The 22,352-nt window shown below is 41.1% G+C and overlaps 1 protein-coding gene across 13 annotated transcripts in view; it reads left to right on the top strand.

Annotated features, from left to right (window-relative positions):
* hspg2 (heparan sulfate proteoglycan 2) overlaps positions 1–22,352 on the top strand; it is a 121,496-nt gene that overhangs the window by 88,293 nt on the left and 10,851 nt on the right. For 10 of the 13 annotated variants that reach the window (XM_034875724.1, XM_034875720.1, XM_034875730.1 and 7 more), the window contains 27 exons: positions 1,833–1,892; positions 4,074–4,196; positions 4,372–4,524; positions 5,004–5,164; positions 5,407–5,484; positions 7,101–7,236; positions 7,492–7,643; positions 8,230–8,374; positions 9,441–9,584; positions 11,177–11,311; positions 11,421–11,602; positions 12,764–12,959; positions 13,322–13,501; positions 14,348–14,608; positions 15,186–15,348; positions 16,413–16,510; positions 16,599–16,865; positions 17,385–17,497; positions 17,656–17,803; positions 18,964–19,080; positions 19,278–19,295; positions 20,560–20,644; positions 20,735–20,879; positions 20,985–21,087; positions 21,208–21,317; positions 21,657–21,765; positions 21,903–22,001. In XM_034875724.1, coding sequence (XP_034731615.1) covers positions 1,833–1,892; positions 4,074–4,196; positions 4,372–4,524; positions 5,004–5,164; positions 5,407–5,484; positions 7,101–7,236; positions 7,492–7,643; positions 8,230–8,374; positions 9,441–9,584; positions 11,177–11,311; positions 11,421–11,602; positions 12,764–12,959; positions 13,322–13,501; positions 14,348–14,608; positions 15,186–15,348; positions 16,413–16,510; positions 16,599–16,865; positions 17,385–17,497; positions 17,656–17,803; positions 18,964–19,080; positions 19,278–19,295; positions 20,560–20,644; positions 20,735–20,879; positions 20,985–21,087; positions 21,208–21,317; positions 21,657–21,765; positions 21,903–22,001 — 3,681 coding nt within the window. The remainder of the gene's footprint in view (positions 1–1,832; positions 1,893–4,073; positions 4,197–4,371; positions 4,525–5,003; positions 5,165–5,406; positions 5,485–7,100; positions 7,237–7,491; positions 7,644–8,229; positions 8,375–9,440; positions 9,585–11,176; positions 11,312–11,420; positions 11,603–12,763; positions 12,960–13,321; positions 13,502–14,347; positions 14,609–15,185; positions 15,349–16,412; positions 16,511–16,598; positions 16,866–17,384; positions 17,498–17,655; positions 17,804–18,963; positions 19,081–19,277; positions 19,296–20,559; positions 20,645–20,734; positions 20,880–20,984; positions 21,088–21,207; positions 21,318–21,656; positions 21,766–21,902; positions 22,002–22,352) is intronic. The other 3 variants (XM_034875725.1, XM_034875726.1, XM_034875719.1) reach the window with 3 other exon arrangements.

The raw sequence follows: 22,352 nt of genomic DNA, 5'->3' as shown, positions 1-22,352 counted from the left end.
CTCTACTGCAGATTATTTTGTTTCCTCTTCAAATTTTTTCACATGGGTTGAATTAATTGGTGGTGGTTTAGTTGCTTCTTGATCCCTGGTAGAGTTGCTGGTTTCTGCTGTTTGAGGTTTCACTAGCAGGGTGCTGGATTCTGGTGTCTTGAACTTTGGGCTCCTGGGGCCACTTCCTGCCTGAGCTATAGTGTATAATGATGAGGAGGAATGTGGATGCCACCACTGGTGCTTAGTGACTCACATTCAAAGAGGACTTCAGTGTATCTGGAAGAACGGTGAAGTAGGAGGAACACCCCCAACCCCCACAATTTCTTTGTGATGTTCCACTCCATACAGTATTCCTGTCTGAAATTACTGTCTGCCGAATGAGCAAAACGGTGCTATTAGCCATGCAGTTGGTTGAATTCCCTCTCTTAAGATGCTGTTATACTGCTGTAATTTCACTCCTTCATTCCTTTAGTCTCGGCAAAAGTCTGTCCTGTTTGTACCAACTGTTACTTGTCAGATTAAATTGGTAAAACATTTAAGATCTGACTTGAAATGCAAAAGAAAAGGGAAACAATCAGGTTTTTTTATCCTAATTTTGTCAATAATCATCCTTAATTGTATATCATGGTCTTTTATTTATCCTGTCAATGTTGTTGGCACATTTTCTTTTTTGAGTGAAATATGTAACCTTGAAATGTTTCCATGAAATCAAATATATCAGATGAATTGAATTAAATGAATTTTTCTTGTATTTACCATGTGAATGCCATTACCTTTTATGATGTGTTTTTACAGTTAGGCAATTTGTGTTTTATAAGACAATATGTAATATATCTCTGAGAATATCTTACGCTTCAATTACATGTCACATTTAAAATACATTTTTTATCATTTCATCGTCGTTACTTTACAATAACTGCATTAGCTTTATTTGTTCATTCATGACTCAAAGGCTATATGATTGAAAATATATCCAAAGGTGCTTTTGTAAAGATTTTTACTCTCATTTTTTATAAACGTTTCTTTTGAAAGATGTAATGCACACATGTCACATTGTAATGTATTTATCTTAACTGTGAAAAAAATTGTTAAAAAGAGAAAATTGATTAAAATAATTGATCCAAATGATTTGATAATTCATGGATGGGGCCCATTTGCATATATTACTTTGATTAATTTAGGATAACCACAAGCTGTATGTTAGCTTTTTTTAACAGCTGAGATGAAACTAGGGTCTCAGTGTTTTAAAACTGCTTCCTGCTACTAACCTGCATGCCTCATTTGTGGCATTTCTGCATAACTCCATCTCTTCTTGTGCCGCTGCAAAGTTCTCAGAGTCATTATTTCTGATTGTACGTGAGTATGTGTTTTCTTGATTTTGAACTTAGAGCATAAGCAGCATTGTGAATCATTGTGTTTTTGATTTTGGTTGGTGTTAAGTGTGAGATAAGCATGAACTGTTACATTCCAACGGACATTCTAACCAACATACTTCAATTCACGGTGTTCTTCATTTTCTCAATAAATATACCAGGTGAGTGTGAAAATTGAATGCACATACAGTAGCTTTGAACTAAATGGCACTGACCATCATGATAAAAACGTCAAAAATGAATCCTCAAAAAAAGAAAATGAGTTTGTCTGGCTGGTGCCAGTTGAATTCAGGTTCATGATTTCTTTAGCATGTTTCCATTGGAGTTTTGTGGAATCAATTGGACAAAACCACAGCGGCCTACATTTGGAGATGGATAAGTGTCTCCCCGGGATATTGGGAGGTAAACTGCTGCTACCTTGAAACCTGATCTGTCAGTTTACCTGTCCCCTTCCTCCCACAACTCCAGAGGCCTCACAGACTCAGATGTTTTACACAGCCTATGAAATGTTTGAAGGATACGGAAAGAGTAAGTCCGCATGGGCATGGTTTCCTCTCTGCCGGGCTCTCTGGATGGACCCGTCTCTCCACTCTCTTTATCTTGCATGCACTCTTCTTCCTCAGCATGGAAAAGATGGTGGCCTTGTAGCGCCCATGTACAGTCAACTAAGCAGCATCTGCAGAAACTCTCTACATTAGACGACCCAGAGAAATGGCTGTCTTATGGTCTTGGTAAACAAGAGTCTTTAGTCAAACTTGGATCTAAAGATTTGTTTCCAGTAGATCTGAGTTATTGAGTTGTTGTCTAAGCTTGGATTGTACATGAGCGTTACTGGCTCCTACATGGCTCTGTGGGTTCATTGGGGTCCATCACTGCAGGAAAAAGTGCATGTTCATTCTATGGGCAACTCCTCATGAATGTTGAGTCAAATTTCCATCATTGAAAAAAAGATTAGTCTGTGATGTACAGCGGCTATAGATCATACTGTAAAAAATAGAAAAATATAGAAAATAATTTTTCAAATGCACTTTAGATCATAGATGACAAACCTGTTATAACTTAAGAGAGGATAATTAATAGGATCATGTAGGGAATTACCCGCTAAACATAATAAACATATTAAAGACTATTATATGAAGTAATATTTATTATAATTAAAATGATTGGACGAAATAACAAAATCCCTTTAAGTTAATTGGATTACATTACTAAGCAAATTGCCATATAATCAGGTTTAGTGAAAGGGGACATTTATAGATGATAGATGCTTACTTATAATGTCTCCACATTCAGAGACAAGAGTAGCCCTTCTTCTTTCACTTTGTACTGTTCTATTTCCTTTTCCTCCTCAGGAAACCTACTATAATAAAAAGTAGCTGTCCTCTGGGCTTCAAACATCATACTGTGCTTAATACATCCCATCACAACCTCGTTACATCATAGCTGAATGTGGGTCGCAGACCTGTGTCCAGTATGAGAGGCCTAGTTTCAGTGCGTCAAACAGATGGAAGTGGACTTAAAATAACAGTGAATGTGATATTATTGGATTTTAGGCGAACTTTAATAAGAAGTTACAGATCACATACATGGAAAGTGTAAGAAAACACATTTTTACTCCTTCATCTCCTGCATCTAGCCATGAAGCTAGGTTTAATTTTACTTTCCAGATTTAGAGATAAATGTCTTTACTGCCTTCCCAGAGGATGAATCCAATGACTTTGGTGATCCCCTGACTTTTCATTCAGAGCCACCAGCAGATCAAGGTTTTCACTTAAGTTGTGAAATATCTCAACCTCTTTAAGGTAGATTGGCACTACATTTTGTAGAGACCTTGTGAACACGATAATCATTACACCAGCTCATCATTAGCATTTCAGCATTGCCAGCATTTTTTCTCAAAGTAGCACTGTGCAGTACAGTCTCATGGAGCAGTTAGCATGTCTATAAACACTTAGTCTAGGATCAGATTTAATTTGATTTGATTGTAGGAATGTGTAGAGTTTTGTAAAGCTCAATGGTAAAATCAGTGCATCAAGAGATGAAACTTAAAGTTAGCCCTTAGTGGTCCCCTAAGACTGTATGTGAAGTCTCTTTTATAGAGACCTTAGTGGTCTCCTAATACTGTATCTAAAGTCTCTTTTATAAATAAAGTGAATTTTTTATTCCAAGAGACCTTTAAAGGGTCAATTCACCCAGGTTAAGGCACAAAGGTCAGAGATTCAAAGCTTAGCCCAGGCTTGCGCAGTCCCAGAGGTTTTCAGCGTGCTTAGATCATACTCTTACTCCTCCCTCCCTCCCTCCCTACTGAAGGGACCTTTCTTTTCCTCTGTCACCCTGGGATCACACGGGATTGAATACAAAGTCCAGCAGCCAGCCAAACTGGCTCAGGCAGCAGTACGTCCTGAGGCCGTGCCAACGCCTGCCTGCCACTTGTCATCTGTTTGGTCTGCTCTGAAGATTAAGACTGCCAAGTGTGAGGGTGAGGGCACAGGCAGAGGCCTCTCTCAGTCCGATCAATTCATTATAATCAAAAGCATTCCCACAGCTTAATGTAACGCCCAACCAGTGGTTGAAGACGCCTGACAAGGTTTCATATTCCACTTCACCACCACACCAATAGAGCAGTCTGCATTCTCACTCTTTATTTCTCCACATGCCTCTGGGAAGTCTCAATCAAGCTGTGTTTGACTGGTGTGTCTCCATCTGTAGCGGCAGAGGGTGCTGCACCTGTGGCTACCATCACTCCCTCAGTGCTGAATGTCCAGCAGGGCCAGCGGGCAGAGTTCCGCTGCACAGTGACCGGGAACCCAACCGCTGCTATTGAATGGAAAGGTATGGCCGGTTAGTTCTCCATGTTTGCAGTGTTTGGTGCAGGCCTTGTTGCGTCATATTCAAAGTCATTTCAGAGGAAATGCTGTTTTCTGTTGGATGTTTCCACAAATTCACCTCAATATGTAGGTCACAGCTCTTAACCCTGCAGCCCTCAGTGACTGTGTGATTGTTGCAGCAGGTCCAGGTAACAGAATGAGTCCCAGAGCTGAGGTCCGAGGTGGCGTACTGACCTTCGCAGCAGTGGACCCAGCTGATGAGGGAGAGTACACCTGCAAGGCCCTGAACACTCATGGGGAGCACATAGCACGGGTTTCCCTCTATGTCCAAAGTATGCTTTGTGTGTGTGTGTGTGTGTGTGTTTGTGTGTGGATTGTGGAGACATGTACATTGTGGGGACTCCCCTCCCTTTTGGGAACAAAACGTCCCCACTATGTAAATATTTAGATGTTAATATAAAGATAATTTTACTGGTTAGGCATGTATTGGTTAATGTTAGATAGGTCGGGTAAAGTCCCCAGGGAGTTCTTGTAAGTCAATGTAATGTTCCCTTAAGTTATGGATGGATGGATGAGAAATAACATAATCTTTCTCTCAAAAATGTAGTTTATGTAATGTAGTAATGTTTTGCTGTAACGCTACATTTTAGCATGTCCCAGGTACATTTTTCAGTTTTATTCCACAACAAAAGTTCATGTTTTTCAGAAAAGTAAAACAGTTAACTTAATTGGGGACTGCACAAGTGGTCTAGGAGGTTGTGGTGAGTATATTTAGTTTTTTTAAATAATACAAATTTATTTTTTTGGTCAGAGTCCAACCCAAGTGGCCTAGGCACCCTGCCACAAGTCCAAGTCAGTCCCCAAAAAGTTGAAGCCCACGAAGGCGATAACTTGAGGTTGTACTGCCGAGCCACAGGAGTGCCCACCCCTAAGCTCACCTGGCTGAAAAACGGAGGACAAATCCCTCCACAGGTGAGACGCCTCCTGCTGCCTCAGTGCCTTGATGATGACTTTAACATGGATTGATTACTCTATTTACATCCTGCTGTGCTGTGTCTCTATCCTGCACTTCAAGGTGTGTCCGGTGCCGATGGAATTGCATCATACTGTGTCAGTTTTTTATGACTGTTTCCACATTTTAACCATTTACCTTTATTTTTCCCCTCTGTTTGTCTCCTTTTTTTTTATCCCTCCCTGTTCTGACGTTTGCTCAGGCCATTCCCTCTCACGGTTTCCATCAGTTTAAAAGCAACAGTCTCGATGTGTTACAGAGACGTATTGAGGAGCTGCAGGTCTGTCCATCTGTCCGCTGTCTGTCTGTCCTGTCTCGTAGTTCACCACCAACCATTGTCCTCTACTGACCTCGTCTTCACACATTGTCCACTAAGTGCATGATCAAACTTGTCCTTGATTCACACGTTGTAATCCCTGTTAATTCACCCCAGCTGCTCACTAAATCCATTTAAAACCAAATACATCAAAAAAATCAACCAGCTGGGTCTGGCTGTTTTCTTAGTGTATTTGCATGCGGTACAAGTTTTTATGTTGCGTTTTATTAATACAAGTGCTCCATAGTCTTTTTTGTTTTGTACTGTCCCCATCATACCATCCCTGACTTGTTTGGGCTCTCATCACTCAGTTGACCCTCATCATTCCATTGAGTGTATTAACAGGACTAAGTATACAGGAGGTACTGTAGGTATTTCAGACATATTTTGCACCATGCCAGTCGCAGCCCTCTGCCCCCCTACCCAAGGGGGTATTGTGTTAGTCTGGTTTTCTGCGCAGCCCTCCTCGGCTCGACGAGGGCTTCGGGGCCTGTTTAGTTCTGCCTCAGAGAGCCGCTGCGTTGTGTCAGCCTTTCCCAGGGGGAGCCGGGCTCTGCCGTGCGACCACGCAGAAATTCTGTATGCTCTAGCAAACGGCTTGCTTTGAAAACTCCTCAATGGGTTCAGACACACATTGAGCCCGGCCCCGCCTTAGCCACTGCTCGGTTTAGCCTCCATCATGGTTGAATGGGCTGGAGCTAAGCAGCTTTGTCCATGGTTGCCACAACACCCCCCGGATACAGTAATCCCTCCCCAGACCCTCCCCTCCTGATTCCCCTCCCCTCTGGGGTGTTTCCAAACTTCATGAAAGCTCATTTCCAGTCTTGCTGGGCCTCTGACTGCCATGTGGAGTAGTGTACAAACAAGTGAAGTTGTTGATTGCTCGGGAGCCAGACAGTCATGGGAGTTCTTAGAAATGAGTGTTGAAATGATTTTTGATGGTGAATACTTTGATTTCCAGGGCACTGGCTAGTGATTATTCTCAGACTTTGGACTGCTGTATAATGCTTATTAAGTAACCTCTGTCTCAAATCAATGTGTCACAAACTGTCAATTCTAACTTCTTCTAATTTGTTTCATATTCTGAATCAATCAAAATCAATCCTCAATCATTGATCTTGTTTTAGAATAAAGATGATTTAGTCATCACAAATCATGGTGTATTAACAAATTATAACCCCACCAATCATTGTAGAAATGTTGCCACTACTTTGTGCAGTTTCATGTGCATAATAGTGTCATAGAAATCATGAACCAAAATCCATTTACAGAGAGACCGAACTGTAGCAATAACAGCTCTTGTCTTGTCTTAAAGATCCACGCTGTAGTGTAGTGCTTTTGTGTTAGCTATTAGTAATGTCATAATGTCAGCTTTGTCATATTTGTGTTGTTTCAAGCCACATGACAGGTAAGTGATGTGCTTTGTCTTCACTATTTGAGTCGTGTGTTTTTACGGTGTAAATATTAGTAAAATCCTTCAAATGAAATGTAATGCACTGTGGTGTATAGCATGGCAGCGATAAGGCGGTGTAAATGAACTAGGTGTCCAATCTCGTCTCCTATTGGTGTGTCTTCTCCAGGCCCGCATGGACCGCACCGACATCGGGACTCTGTTCATCCCCAACATCCAGATATCCGACTCGGGCACTTATATGTGTGTTGGCAGCAACAGCATTGGCTCAAATAGTGCTCCCATTAAAGTATCTGTGCTCAAAGGTGAGTCTGTATTTCCAGTACTTAGTTATTTTCTACTGTTAATTTTCTTTAGTTTATCCGTTTTTTTTGTCATTTTATGACATTGTCCATTGTGTGTATCTTCTCGGTCTCGGTTTTCTTATCACCTTTTGAAGGCTATTTAATGTTTTATGTCTTTTCGAGAAGGAATACAAAACAAATCTCAAAAGCCCTTGCCTCAATTGTGAATAACTTTTTAATGTTACTTCCAAACACCAATCTGTACTGTTTGTGCAGCGGACCAAAGCTCCTCAGTGGTCAGCATCCAGCCATCTATAGCTGATGTCCAGGAGGGCCAGAGTCTGGAACTCAACTGTTTTGCCCCTGGAAATCCTCCTCCCCAAGTCACGTGGACCAAAGCCGGTGGACGACTCTCCTCCAACCACCAGGTATTCACACAACAATGCAAAAATGGAAAGTGCATCATTGTGCCCACATCTGATGATGTGGGCATGACGGATGTCTACATCTTTGAATGTGATGCAGCAGAAACATACGTTCCTAACACATCTGTAATGTGGTTATTTGGGTCATAACAACTGCACAGCACTGACATTAGAGTTATTATGAACAACTGAACACATCTATTTAGATTCTGTAGCCCGATGTGTACAGCTTGAGTTCTTCTGTACAGGCACAGTAAACTGATTTATGCAAACTAACTCTTAGTTAAAATGATGGATAGATAGATAGATAGATAGATAGATAGATACATACATACATACATACATACATACATACATACATACATACATTCATACATACATACTTTATTTATCCTGGTTTCTGTTGCAGCAACTTAGAACACTTCAGACAAGATAAAAAACAAAGAAAGATACATATTTCTATTATTTGCCGGTAGTAGTAGCATTAGAGGCATGAGTAGTATTATTTCATCAGAAGTAAAAGGGTGAGATGATGACTTTTCTTGTAAGCTGAAAAGAACTGACTCCCTTCTTTGTTGGCTGTGTGCAGGTTCTGGGCAGTCAGCTGCGGATCCAGTCAGCCACTCCAGAGGATTCAGGGGAATATATCTGTCGGGTGCAGGGCAACCCTGGGAACCCAGGATCTCATGTCCACCAGGCCTCTGTCTCTGTGTCGGTCACTTCATCTTCTTCACGTAAGTTAGTCAGCACTACAGGCCTCATACAGGTGGTACAGTGACTGTCTTGCTTGGAAGACAGAACAAAACAAACCCACGTACAAATGTCCCCTCTGTACTACACTGTGCTTAATGTCAAAAAAAGTGATTAGACATGACAGCATAATTACCCGGTAAACAAAACTGATTAAAACTGACTAAGATTTTAAATGCTGTGGCAAGCAAATATTTTTTTAAATGTGCATCATTCCTCAAAAAACATCCTGAAACACGTCTAATGTTTTGCATCTGCAGAAAGTTTTGAACAATACATCAGATGAATTAATGAATGAATTGTATTTACATAAGTAAAGGCATTTGCATGCAGAAAAAGCACAAATTGTTGCAGAAAAATGTATTGAAATTTAGGAAATTAAGCTTTTGATGCTCAAAGTTTTTTTGGGGATGACCCAGACTCCCCAGTTATAATTTGCCCCCTCCAAATGTTGAAACAAACCTAAATGCTAGATAGATGGAGATTCAAGATTCAAGATTCAAGATATTTATTTGTCATATGCACAGATTTTACACCATGCAATGAAATTCTTAAGTTAAGATCTTAATCCTTGCTGATGGCAGCATCAGTCAGAGGCTGGGAGAAACCCATTCGGGGCAGGGTATTACATGGCAGGGTGTTTTTCTCACACTAACACAGCCTTACTTCATGAATGTACTGTACTTTCCAGTTGTACTTTCCAGTGTTTCCCAATGACCTCAGATTGAATGATTTTCCTCGCTACTGTCCCATGATCTCATCCTCATTCACTCCTTCCTGGACTTCAGTTATGTTTGAGTTCTTTTACTTCTGCCAATGAAGCATTTAGTCACATTGAATAGCAATTTATTACTTCAGGTTTCTGTGAATAATACTGCAGCTAAATGAAGTGAGATCATCACAGTCACATCACAGCAATGCGTAAATACAATCTGTCGGGAGTATAAAACGCTGGTTTCAGTCTGTCAAATCTTTTTTAACTACTATAACTAAATAACTAAATAATGCCCACTGCTGTCTTAGCTTGATTCATTTGAACTCTAACTGCAGGTCTTCAGAGTCCAATCATCGCCATTGAGCCCCACAGCGCTGCAGTGCGTGTGGGGGAGTCGGCCAGCTTCAGGTGTAGGGTGTACAGCGGACAGCAGCCTGTCAGACTGGAGTGGAAACTGGCCAACAACCAGCCGCTACCAGGTAATAACCGCACACACACACACACACACACACACACTGAGGAATAAACCTGTTTAATGGGCTTAATGTGCACTGATTTTATGATGTAATTATTCACAAGCAATTACAGCTGCAGCCCACCCATGAACCCACCCATGAAGTGCAGAACTGTTACTCCTCCGGTCACTTAATGACTCATTTAGAACCCTTTTCTCTAGACTTGCATTAACATTTTGCGTCTGTTAAATATTGCATGTCATTAGTCTAGGCAAGGCAAGGCTGCTTTATTTATACAGCATTTCAGCAACAACGCTGCTTTACATAAAACATTAAAAAGCAGATAAAGACAGATACAAATATATAAACAGCTAAAATAAAATAAGACCGGAACAATAAGAATAAGATAAGAACTGCAAGAACATAAGTTACAGTGCACTGTAATAATTGAACACTTATTGTAAGAAATGCAGCACCAAAAGGTCTTTAGCCTTAAAATAAAGGAACTGAGATTTGCAGCGGACCTGCAGTTTTCTGGGTGCTTGTTCCCGATATGTGGAGCATAAACACTGAATGCTGCTTCTCCATGTTCAGTTCTGACTCTAAGGACAGAAAGCAGAGCTGTCCCAGACGATCTGAGAGGTCTGGCTGGTTTAGAATTCAGCAGATCAGAAATGTATTTTGGCACTAAACCAATCAGTGCTTTATAAACCAAAGGAAGTATATTGAATTAAATTCTTTGAGGGACAGGAAGCCAGTGTTAATACCTCAGAACTAGAGTGAAATGATCCACTTTCTTGGTCTTAATCGTTTAGATTTGATGAGACAAAGGCACTTAAAGGCTTTTCTTCACCAAACATATCAGTGCTTTCTGCTGTGTGTTATATTCAGTAGTTTTTTCCATGTCAGCTTTTCCCTCACACTTCAGCTTACTTTTTTTTAACACTTTACAGCCCTAACTTTGAATATCTTCAAGGGTTGTTTTAGACCCAAGGGTGAGAACTACTTAGGTTAAAGGGCTAATTCAGCGATTTTAAATTGGGGGCACTGAAAAGACACAAAAACAGTGGATCGTACACTTCCCATAATGCACCTAATGGCATTTTGCCATTAATGGTACCTGCTCGACTCGCTTTGACTCAGTTGCTGTGCCCGTCCTCCTTTTTCCATTGCAGATTAGTACCGCCTCACGCATGAGGCGAGTGTGGCTGGTCGTCAAAGCAGGAAACTGCTGGGACCTAACGCGACACACACAGAACGTGGAAGGTGTTTTGGATTCCCAGCATGGGGCTGTTTGCCACAGCCAGAAGACAAATTTAAAAAACGCTATAAATGGCTTCTTTTATTAGACTGCTACTGCCTCTTAAATGCCCACTTCAAACCTCACCTTCCAGTTTGTAATGCTGACATTCTGGCTGAGACTGCCGTTATGACATCATCAGGGCTATTTAAAAAAAAATCATTATAAAGCTCCCTCCAGAGCCACAGACCACATCATATAACTATGTTTGCTTTGTAGTGCCTATCATGATGGGTAAATATAATGTATAAAATCAGTATTTAAATTGCAGCATCTGCAGCAGGTCTAATTTTTAATTTGCTCCTCTGTTCTGCAGATAATGTTAAAGTTGGCAACGATGGTTCTATCGTCACCATCACCAATGCCCGCCCTATGAATCATGGTGCCTACCGTTGTGTGGCGAGCAACCCGTTCGGCATCACCCAGACCATTGTGTCTTTGATTGTCAAAGGTAAGCCACATTTCAGACATTGCACACTCATAAAACTCTAAGTGAAGGGTTCCCTCTAGTGGCTGATCCAATACAGAACTATACCAGTATTATGTGTCTGTGCCCCCAGAGTCTCCTGTGGCCACTGTCACTCCTGTCGGCCCTATGCATGTCAGGGTGGGCGAACCCATTAACCTGGAATGCCAGGCGTCAGGGGAGCCCCGCCCCTCAGTCTCATGGCACAGGCTGGACAGGAACCGTAAGATCATGCTGAGCAGCCCTGTGCCCATGGAGTTCAATGCAGTCATGCAGGTACTGGTAATGTTATATGAGTATACTGTTATGTATGTATGTCTGATAACACCATCAACACCTGTAGAACTGTTTAAGTTATACAGCTCTTATGTGTTGTTATTAAAAGATTTGGCTTTAAGTCAATGTTTGACATCACATTGCTTCCATTCTGAATGTGTGTACGGAGAGATCAAAGACTGTAAAGTTAGTGGATGGAGCATCTGTGACGTCACCCATTGGGTTTGTCGACTGCCAATTTGAAGCCTAGAGCGGCGGTACGGGTGTGTCCGTCTTGGTTTTTTGTAACCTGACAAAGCATTTTTTAGGAGAGGGTGTAGCTGGGGATGACCAGGCCAAGCCAGTGTTGTTGGGGTTACAATGGCGCTAAGCTAAACACTAAAGGGGAAAAATCCTGTTTTTTGTAACCTTTCTGAAGCGATCCAGGGGAGATTTAGTGATGGTTAAACATGGACCTGTGGGTACTGATCATAGACCTAAGTAACTGTTTTTAAATGTGTTTATGAGTAAATTTGGATTGGATATGATTCATCTGCATGTACAGCAGTACAGAAAATCTTAAAACTTTCCCTTTAAGTTACCAGCTAATGCTAGCAGTAGCTAACTAGCTTGTTTGGCAGAACGCTGAATATAACAATTTTAATCATAACCCCTTTGAAGTAATAACCCACAGTGAGAGGGTCAACCCTTATGATATTGATATTGACATGGACATCATCCAAAAACAAGTTTGGGTCTGTTTAAATGTACACAGTGCCATGGTTAGCGTTGCTAAGCCTCTCTTATGATTGACAGGTTGACGTGCAGCCACGCCTCTAAAGCATCCCCTGCTTTACGGTCTATCTTAAAATAAATAGGACCATAATGTACAAATTATGGTCATCATGCTGTATTGAAGAAGAGTTATGGTCATGAACTCATAATGAAGAGGTTTATTAACTAAATAATAATACATCATAATAAATTGAAAAGTAGGGTAATTTCGCCATAGACTACCATAGAATCTGACTTCTTTTTGGAGCCAGTGGAGTCGTCCCCTGCTGGAAATGAGATAGAATGCAGCTCTAGGGCGCTTTCAGATTGATTTCACTTCTCAGACCCATACGCTACATCCATTACTAGTTTGTGGGTGAGATATATGCTTTTTTTCCTCTTGCGCAGATACTGGTGGCACGTCCGGAGGACAGTGGCACGTATGTATGCACAGCTCGCAACAACGAGGGCACTACTGAGACCAAGGTGGAGGTTATTGTAGAGGGAGGCTCTCAAGTACCCACAGTGCCCAGGGCCTCTGTTCCTGAGCCGCTAATGATTGTGGTGGAGGGACAGTCTGCCACGCTGCGCTGTGAGGCCCACGGTAATGATGAAAAAAAAAAAAAAGTCTAATTTATACAGCTGGAATTCACCTGAAGCAAAGTTTTGTATTAACACTACCAAAGACAGTCTAAAGAAATTCCTACACCATCTTTTTTATTGTACGTGAACACCATAAGAAAAACATTTTTGTTTTCTTTTAAAATTGGCATTTTGGGGCGCCCAGATAGCTCAGTTGGTACAGCAGGTGCCAATATATAGAAGTTTACTCCTCGATGCATGTCCCCTTTCATGTCTTACTCTGTCCTGTCAAAAATAAAGGACGAAAATGCCCCGAAAATAATCTGTAATTTTGAAATTAGCCCGGCACAGAACTTGTGTTTTGTTCTCCAATTTCCTTTCCAGGTGTCCCGTCCCCGACCATCACCTGGACCAAGCTGCGGTCTCCTCTTCCTTGGAGACACAAGATAGTGAACAACAGCTTGGTGCTTCCGGCTGTGGGCCGCCAAGACTCTGGCGAATACATCTGCACTGCCACCAACAACATGGGCACCACTGATGTCACCATCCTGCTAGATGTAGAGAGTGAGTTGCTGTCATTTTATCGTAACGCATTCATTTTGTTTTACTCTGCTTTTAATGGATCATGGACTTACAGTAATATACTGTACAGTCAATACAAATCCAGTCTCGCAGTGCCAGCCCTTCCTCCACAGCGCTACAAAGGAAGGTCAGTCTAGTCCACACAGCATTCTGGGATAGCAGAAAGACGTGCTCTGGTTTATCGGCATTTCTTTAAACCAATCAAAATCGTTTGAGGAGCAGTTACCCATAGTCTTCAGAAATGCCAGATTGCCAACACTAAGAAAGCAGAAGATAACAGGCATCAGGCCAAAAATGAGGCCTGAATAATTCTGAAAATTAAACATCGACAATATAGACTAGTGTTTTTGCAATTTATAATATAATGGCTAAGCCTAAGACTTAGCCATTATATTATAAATTGCCAGCGACTGATGGGCTGCTATACGGACTTAAACAAACAGAAACTAGCTGACGCGCTCAGTAGCCGCGTGTTGTGAAATTACAAACTCCAATAGTCATCGTTTGTGTTTTGATGGCCATTTATTGATCACAGGATCTTCATATCAATGTGCAAGAATCCAAGTGTCCATGAAGCTCCATTAATAAACATTTCAGCATCACAGCGTGCATAGTGTGTAGATTAAAGGTCAAAAACTATTTGTGCTCCTCCGTTTAACAGCGCCTCTTTCACCTGTTAGGATCCTACCTAAATAGATGTCACTCAGCAGCATACTAGTGCCATCAGTGGACAATTTGTGGCCTACACCCCAAAAAAAACATACATATTACATAGACTGTCTCTTGAAAAACATGTAAACTTGGTAAATTTTTTCCTCCTGTGTCTAGCCCCTCCTTACGCCACTTCAGTGCCTGACGATGTGGCTGTGCGAGTTGGGGAGGTGATCAGGTTGCAGTGCCTGGCTCACGGCACTCCTCCTCTGACCTATATTTGGACCAAGCTGGATGGAAACATGCCCCCGAGGGCCCAGGTTAGCGGAGGGGATCTCCAGATCAACCTGGCTACCGCCGAGGACGCCGGCAGCTATAAGTGCGTGGCCAGCAACAAAGTAGCCAAAAGCGAAGTGATTGCTAAAGTCACAGTCAGATGTAAGTTTGCTGATAATTTGATTTGAGAAGTTGTGATATGTTAAAGATAATAAATCCCCCCCCCCTCCCCCCCCACAACGTTTAAAAACAAATGTACCATACCATTTTAAAAGTTGTCCTTATGTCCAATCAGGTGGACTGCTTCATTTTGAGCTAATACTGAAGAAGAAATAGGTATCCTATAAAATAAATAAAAATTATGTGAAAACTATAAAATGGTATTTTTTAAGGGTGTTAAAGGAATGTGTTCACATATAGCATAATACTGTTCAATGCAAAGCAAAAACTTTGAACATTGATCATAACTCCTCAGAACCCCCCCCCCACCATCAACAACCCTTTACTCATGGAACTAATCTGCACTTTTTTCTGTTAATTTCTATGTTTTTTGTTATAAAAATTGCAAATTATGTTCCAAAGATTCGCTACGAGGCAAGAAACTTGCACTTGCACTCTGTTTCTACTCGTCTTCATCACAGTGACACAGAAACACAGAAATACTCTTTCTCTCCTACAGGTGTAGATACTCAGCAAATGTTGATCTTGAGATTAAAACCGATTTCCTTCCCCTCTGTAGCCCCCTTGGCAGTGCGTGTATCACCCCAGGTTGAAGTAAAGGCCCAGGGCAGTGCTGTGGAGTTCACCTGTTCAGCAGCAGGCGGCATAGAAACCAAAATTGAGTGGCTGAAGGAAGGTGGAGCCCTGCCAACAAACCACCATATCAAGGATGGGGTGCTCAGGTGACTCATACACACACACCTTATGTAGGTTTGTTGAAAGCACACAAAAATACCATGTTAAAAAAGCTGCTCTAAACGTATCAATATGTAGGACCAAACTGCCAGAATTGCACTAACCATTAACAACAATAATTTCCCCAATCGGTTTCTCTTGTATTTAAAGCCGAGCCTATTCCAAAACATATCTGCCACAATGTATACATAATATGTTCTTAAAGGACAAGGCTGGCAACCTTCTATATTTGCATTATTGTCAATAAATACCAACACTGTGTAAGTTGTACCTTTGTTGGGGACTCTTTTAAAATGCATTTGGTGCTATAATATTTAATGCAGTAGGACTATGTAAAGTAAGCAGGATTGACTCAAAATAAACCACACTGCTCATGTTCTTCTTAATAAAGATGTGCAACAGTGTGGCTCATTAATGTGTTTTTATTATTTTTTGGACAACAATGTTGTTCCATGCTTCAGAGGAATAAGCTATATCTGGCTTTGGCTAAACAGATTTGTTAGTAGGGTGAATACATTGCTGGTTTTACTCTTCTCATGGAAATATTTTTGACAAAAAGGAAAATATAAACTATCACCAGACTTTAAGCTTTACTTCGTAACTTTTTTATGTAATGATGGTCTGTTACAACACAAGTTGCTACAAAGCTAATTAAGACTATCAGCGCCACACAACTCTGTATTTCTCAAAAGATTGGTGTCTTTCTTCGACTTTCGCCTACAGAAAATAGAGTCAAGATATTTACATCTTCTGAAGAATTCATCATGCCTTTTTTAATCCTCCATGTCCTCCTTGGCTAAGTAGCAACTGGGTGGAATAGGGGTGGGGTTAACATGCAATCCCGGAAGGCTTGTGTCATGTGGAGGAAACCACAGAATTGTTGTCATTACTTAGAATTCCTTATGGGGGAGACAGAAACTGGGCCCTTTAGCTTTGAGGCTAAATCAGAATCAGAAAACATTCAAATTAACTGATAGGGTCCCTTTAATATTCTGAAGAAAGAACATAACTATTATTTTCATGTTTTTTTTCATTTAATGTCTCCCTGTAGGATTGAGAACCTTGAGCAGAGCAACGAAGGCGTTTATATCTGCAGAGCCAGCAGTGGGTATGGCCAGGCCCAGGATACTGCTAGGCTGACCATCCAAGGTCCGTAACATTCACTGCAAGTACACCAGTATATACCCTGCTTCATCAAAGCCCAAACTAACATGCTCCTTTACCCTTCTTACCACAGCCCTGCCAAAGGTGATGATCAACGTGCGTACGTCAGTGCAGACTGTGATGATAGGGAACTCTGTGGAGTTTGAGTGCCAGGCTGTTGGCGACCCAGAGCCCACAGTTAAGTGGAGCAAAGTAGGTGGGTCTCTGCCCGCTCACATTATGGTGAAAGGTGGCATGCTGAGGATCGATCAGGTGACGGAGGCCGACGCCGGGCAGTACCGCTGTACGGCCACCAACGACGTAGGCTCTGTACAGTCCCAGGTGGTCCTTCACGTCCAGTGTGAGTGCACGTCGAACCATGCAACTTATCATTCTTCTGGGTCAAGATGTAATATTAAAACTTTTTTTACACCGTTTTGGACATCTTTTTTAACGTTTTTGACATATTTTTCAACACTTTTGTTGCTTCTCCCGATGTTTTTAAGTTTTTTGTCCTTTTTACCAAGGTTTTTTTAGTTTTTTATTTGCGCTTCTTTTGGACAATTTAATTGTTTTTCCATTTTAGCTATTCTGTCAATTTTTTCACTTTTTTTTAAATGCTACAAAATCGAATGAAACACCCAAATTTAATGAAAGTAGTGCACTGATCATTTATTTTACTTGTGACGATCGATGTATGGAACCATTCACGTTATTTCCTTTGCCATTTTGGTTGATGGAATCCCAAATTTCTGCTATAGAAACTTTTTGAAAATGGGTCAACAGCAGGGTTATTTCCCTTCCAGTACACACACAGAAGTGCATACACTGATGCATTGTGCTGGCACCACTCATTTAAACCCTCTTCCTGTTTGCACAGCCCTTCCTCAAATTTCTGCGCTGCCTGAAACTAAGGAGGTCACAGTTGGGTCTGATGCAGTCTTGCCCTGTGTGGCTTCAGGATACCCTGTACCTGAGATCAAATGGTCCAAGGTAAGCTAGATATTTTTGCAATTCAGTGTGTTAAGGAACTCTTTTGAATACTCTATGATATCTGTTGTCTATAAATCTGTTTTCAAGAGAGTAAACCTTTTGTTGATGCTAAAATTATTAAAATACTACTGTGTCACTGTATCTATTTCTGTATCTAGGTGGAAGGAGAGCTTCCTCCTAAGTGTTTCCAGGACGTCAATGCGCTGACAGTTCCTCGAGTCACCCACGAGGATTCTGGGACATATGTCTGCACCGCCTCTAACAAACAGGGAAAAGTGGAAGCCTTTACTACACTTGAAGTGCACGGTTAGTCCGCGGAGTTGGAAATGATTTATTAGAAATAACCCCTTGAGATGTAGCATCTCGTTTTCAAGGGGGGCCTTAGCGACATAAATATAGAGTCCAATCACAATTAGACACAGCACATACCAAAACAAGAAAAACAGCCACAAACAAACAAAGACAGCAAAAAAGGAAAAAAAGCATCAGGATCAGACATCATTCAAATTCGAGGCAGAGCAAGAACTAAATTTGATATTAGTAACAATATTGGAAGAGGTGGTTACAGTGTTAGCATGTTGTTGTAGAGGTGTAATGGACAGGTACAGTTGGTTCTGTAATAAGAAGAAAGGGCATTTTTAAAGGAGTGGAAAGGTGAAATTTATGATTTTATTAAAGGTGGGTTATTCCAATCCGAGGGTGCTTTAAACATAAAGGCTTTCTTAGCTGTAGAGGTAGAGACTGCAGGAACAGAAAAGAAAGAAGCTGTGTTGAGTGTCTAAAATGATAGTTAGAAGGAAATGTATGAGTTGTTTTACATAAATAGGGTCATTGAAAAGGAGTGCATTGTACTGTAGGAAGGAATGGTAACCCTTGTGTTGACTTTGCGTCAAAGTTTCTAAATGTCTATATCAGAAATATGGGTTTCTATTTATCTTCCTAATTTCAATTAACCGAAAATAATATGGAGTATTCCATACGACTCGCTTCGTAAGTTCAACATAAGGTCGGCTCTCTAATTTCCTTGCATTTGGGGTGGTTTTTTACATTTTTTAGCATTTGAAAAAGAAATCAAAACGGCATACCAACTGAACGTTGACATATGCCAGTCTGTGCATACCCTTACTTTATTATTAGTCTAAATTTTTAACTCAAGGATAAGTTCTAATTTCCTATAAATGAGGTTTACTGACCATGAATTCCAAAAAAAGGGTGTAAAACTAGTAAAAAGTTGGTGTTAGTGGTGTTTATACATGGTAGTGAAAAGAAGTGTAAAACAACAACAAAGGAAAGCATCAAAAACATTGAAAACCACCAAAAATGTCAAAAAAGGGTAAAAAACGCCAGAAGTTTTTTGATTTTTTTGTTTTGTCCCAAGGACGACGACAAGTGCTTGGTCCAATGAAAGACAACACAACAATGGTTTTGACTGTATCTAACTATGAGATGATGTGTTGTATTTTCAGAGAGAGTAATGCCATACTTTGCCCAGGAACCTGTGTCCTACCTCACCCTGCCCACCATCAAAAATGCATACAAGGCTTTCAGCATTAAGATCAACTTCCGACCTGATAATGTGGATGGTAAGGAAGTACAACCTTAAATACTCTTCACACTTAAAGTGTATAGCTTATTATTTCACACTCTTTTTTTATGTTGGATCTTTCAGCGTGGTAATGTTACCATGATTGAGGTATTTCCCCATGTATAATTTCACTGCGTCTTCTGTCCCTTCCCTCTCTCCCTCGCCTCTTTCTCTCACCTGCGTGGTGGTGGGAAGGTCTCATATTGTACGCTGGTGAGTCTCCGTGCTGGAGAACCACAGGAACTCCGGACTGTTGATGATGATGTTGGCAGTACTGCTTCTTGCCTCTTTCACATAATGCATCCAGCTCAGAGCTGCGAATGACATGCGAGGAAATGGTGCATGGCCTATGTTTTCATACCGGCTTTTTTCGGTCGTGATCACAAAACCACATCATAGCTTGGTTACAAATCTACATGTACTTTTTTTCATCAGCTTCTACAATGCCTACACAGCAGGACTGCTGCTTAAAATCACAGTCCTTGTATGCTAGAAGTGTTAAATGCAATGCTTCATTTATTTAGACATCACTGCAGTTTTGAAAGAGCCATAGTCTGTCAAATTGCCTTTGCAAAGAAATATGGTTCCTTTAAACCTTCCCACAGTTGGTGCCGGATGTGTGGGGATACGACAGCAGATACATTACAATAAAATGTTTGGAAAATCAAAGAAAAATAAGCAGCTGCTTTTTTTATTGGCTGGCAACCTGCCTGTTTGGATTTTTGCTGTCTCAGCACATCCCACGCATCAGGTATTAAACTGCTGCAAATGTATTGCAAAAGCTATTTGAACATGCTTGACTCCTAAAATGTATAAATGTGCAATACAAACATATGCAGCATATTTGTGTGTGTAAACTTACCTTACACTTGAACAACTTTGTGTTGCACATTAATGCATTCTACCCGCTCTCAGTCACTCATTTTTACAACTATCAGAGATGATGTAGATGGACATCTAAGAAAGCATGTTCCCACTTCCCCGTGAGTCTCTGTGGCTCATGTAAAGCATGTGTTCCCGGCATGTGGAGACAGAAAAAAAGAGGACTGATAGTATGGTGTGACTGGTTGCACATGGCAGCAGATAGGATGGCAGGTCATAACCTGGCTTTGGTTGGCTTTTAACTGGCCTTACCATAGCATGCCGCTTTCCCATCCAGCTTTCATTAGAGCTTACCTTGTTTATTGAGGACTCCACTGCAAACAATGTCCATCTTAACAAGTAACTTACTCTCATATTTAGTCTCAAATCTTGGTTTTCCCGAGTGTCAAATTCTACTAATGGGATCAAATGGTTATTTCAAGAATGTTAAAGCGAGACAAAGCTGAAGAAGGGAAAAACTATTCTTGAAATAACTGTAAGATGCCCCTTGTTTAAAATAAACTAGATTTTTTTGGACTTATTGAGATGGATATTATTGTAGGATATGCATTGTAGGATCTACAGGTTCTCACTCATCCTGTTTTTTGTGGTGTAGGTATGATTCTCTACAACGGCCAGAGAAGGACCACAGGAGCAGACTTTATCTCTCTGGGACTTGTGGGCGGTCGCTTAGAGTTCAGGTCAGTTGGAACTGATCTTAAAAGTACTTCTAACTGACTAAAAACCACAGCAAGATGATCTTGTTGATAATAATTCTGATGCTGTCTCAGGTTCGACGTGGGCTCCGGCATGGCCTCCATACGTGACCCTAACCCTGTCAAACTGGGAGAGTTTCACACAGTTGAGCTGTATCGCAACCACACTTTGGGCTATATCATTGTAGACGGAGGGGAGCCCATCAACGGCAGCTCACAGGTACTTCTGTCAATGGGAATGGAACTCTCACTGTCACTTATGTGCATTTGACCTATTGAAGTCATTTAATACGTTTTCTTATATGTGCATATTTCCTGTCCTCAGGGCAAGTTCCAGGGCCTGGATCTGAATGAGGAGCTGCATGTGGGTGGTTACCCCAACTACACAGTCCTCGCCAAAACCGCTGGAATCAAGACTGGTTTTGTTGGTGAGACATCACTCTGTTTACACCACGACAGGAAATATAGGAGGGAGAATAAGTCCTCATGGCTTGTAGACTTGTCCTTATTTCCTATTTAATAATTCATTAATATTTAATTGTATGCAGGCTGTATCCGTCAGCTGGTCATCCAAGGTGAGGAGGTTATCTTTAAAGACCTTGACCGCAGCTCTACTGGTGTCACAAACTGCCCTACTTGCAAAGACCACCCCTGCCAGGTCAGTTACCTCCATCCACTGGAAGTGTTTGTAGGATTTGGTCTTTTTTTAATTCCATAACATCCAGTTAAAGGTCCCATACAATGCTCCTTTTCAGGTTCCTACCTTTATTTAGGGTTTATATTAGAAGATGTTACATGCTGTTATGTTCAAAAGACACATTATGTTTCTCATACAGTCCTGTCTCTCCCCCCCCCCAAAATACAAGCCCTGTGCATTTCTTTGAGTATTTTGATACTTTCACAGTTTATTTTCTAGCACCTAAATGCAATGTAATAACAAAAAAAACTCACTTTTTACAATATGGGACCTTTAATTTATTTCCATGTCATTATTCAGAATGGAGGGAAGTGTGAGGACTCAGAAGCCAGCCTGTATAAGTGCGGCTGCCCCAGAGGATTCACCGGCAGCAACTGCCAGCACCACTCATCACTGCACTGTCACTCAGGTACGTCACTGTGGATCTCCACCTGTACACAAATAAATCAAAGTACCTGGAGTACCTATAGTGTCTACTCTTTTTAATAACAGTGCAATGGTATACTAGTTCATAATCGGGACTGTTTGTAACCTTACTTCCCACAGAGGCCTGCGGACCAGACGCCACTTGCATCAACCGCCAAAATGCCCTGGGCTATGACTGCCGCTGCCATCTTGGCAAGTTTGGAAACAAATGCATGGATGGTAAGAAAGTTACTCTAATCTCCTATACAAACAATATTCCAAGTACTGTGGGAGGATATACTGTACAATAATGGTGTAGATATTTTTCCTTCAAAATATCCTTCAAGATATGGGAAAAATATGGGTGAGTTCATGCAAAATGGCCTATGGGACGCTCCATAAACACACGTTACTGTCTAATACAGTTTAAAATCCTACATAGGTTACATGTAGAATTGCAGAAAGGCCGTCTGTAAGTCACTGTTTTTAAAATGATTTAGGACCCAGGTTTTTTTATGATGACGTTGTTTGAATATGAGTGAAAGGGTGTCTATGTATTTACTTGTAAGTGTCTCTGTGTCTATTTGAAAC

Source organism: Etheostoma cragini, chromosome 7 (assembly GCF_013103735.1).
Source record: "Etheostoma cragini isolate CJK2018 chromosome 7, CSU_Ecrag_1.0, whole genome shotgun sequence".
In the NCBI taxonomy this organism is placed as follows: Eukaryota; Metazoa; Chordata; class Actinopteri; order Perciformes; family Percidae; genus Etheostoma; species Etheostoma cragini.
The sequence above is the reverse complement of the archived record's forward strand: the minus strand, read 5'-3'. Positions and strand labels throughout refer to the sequence as shown.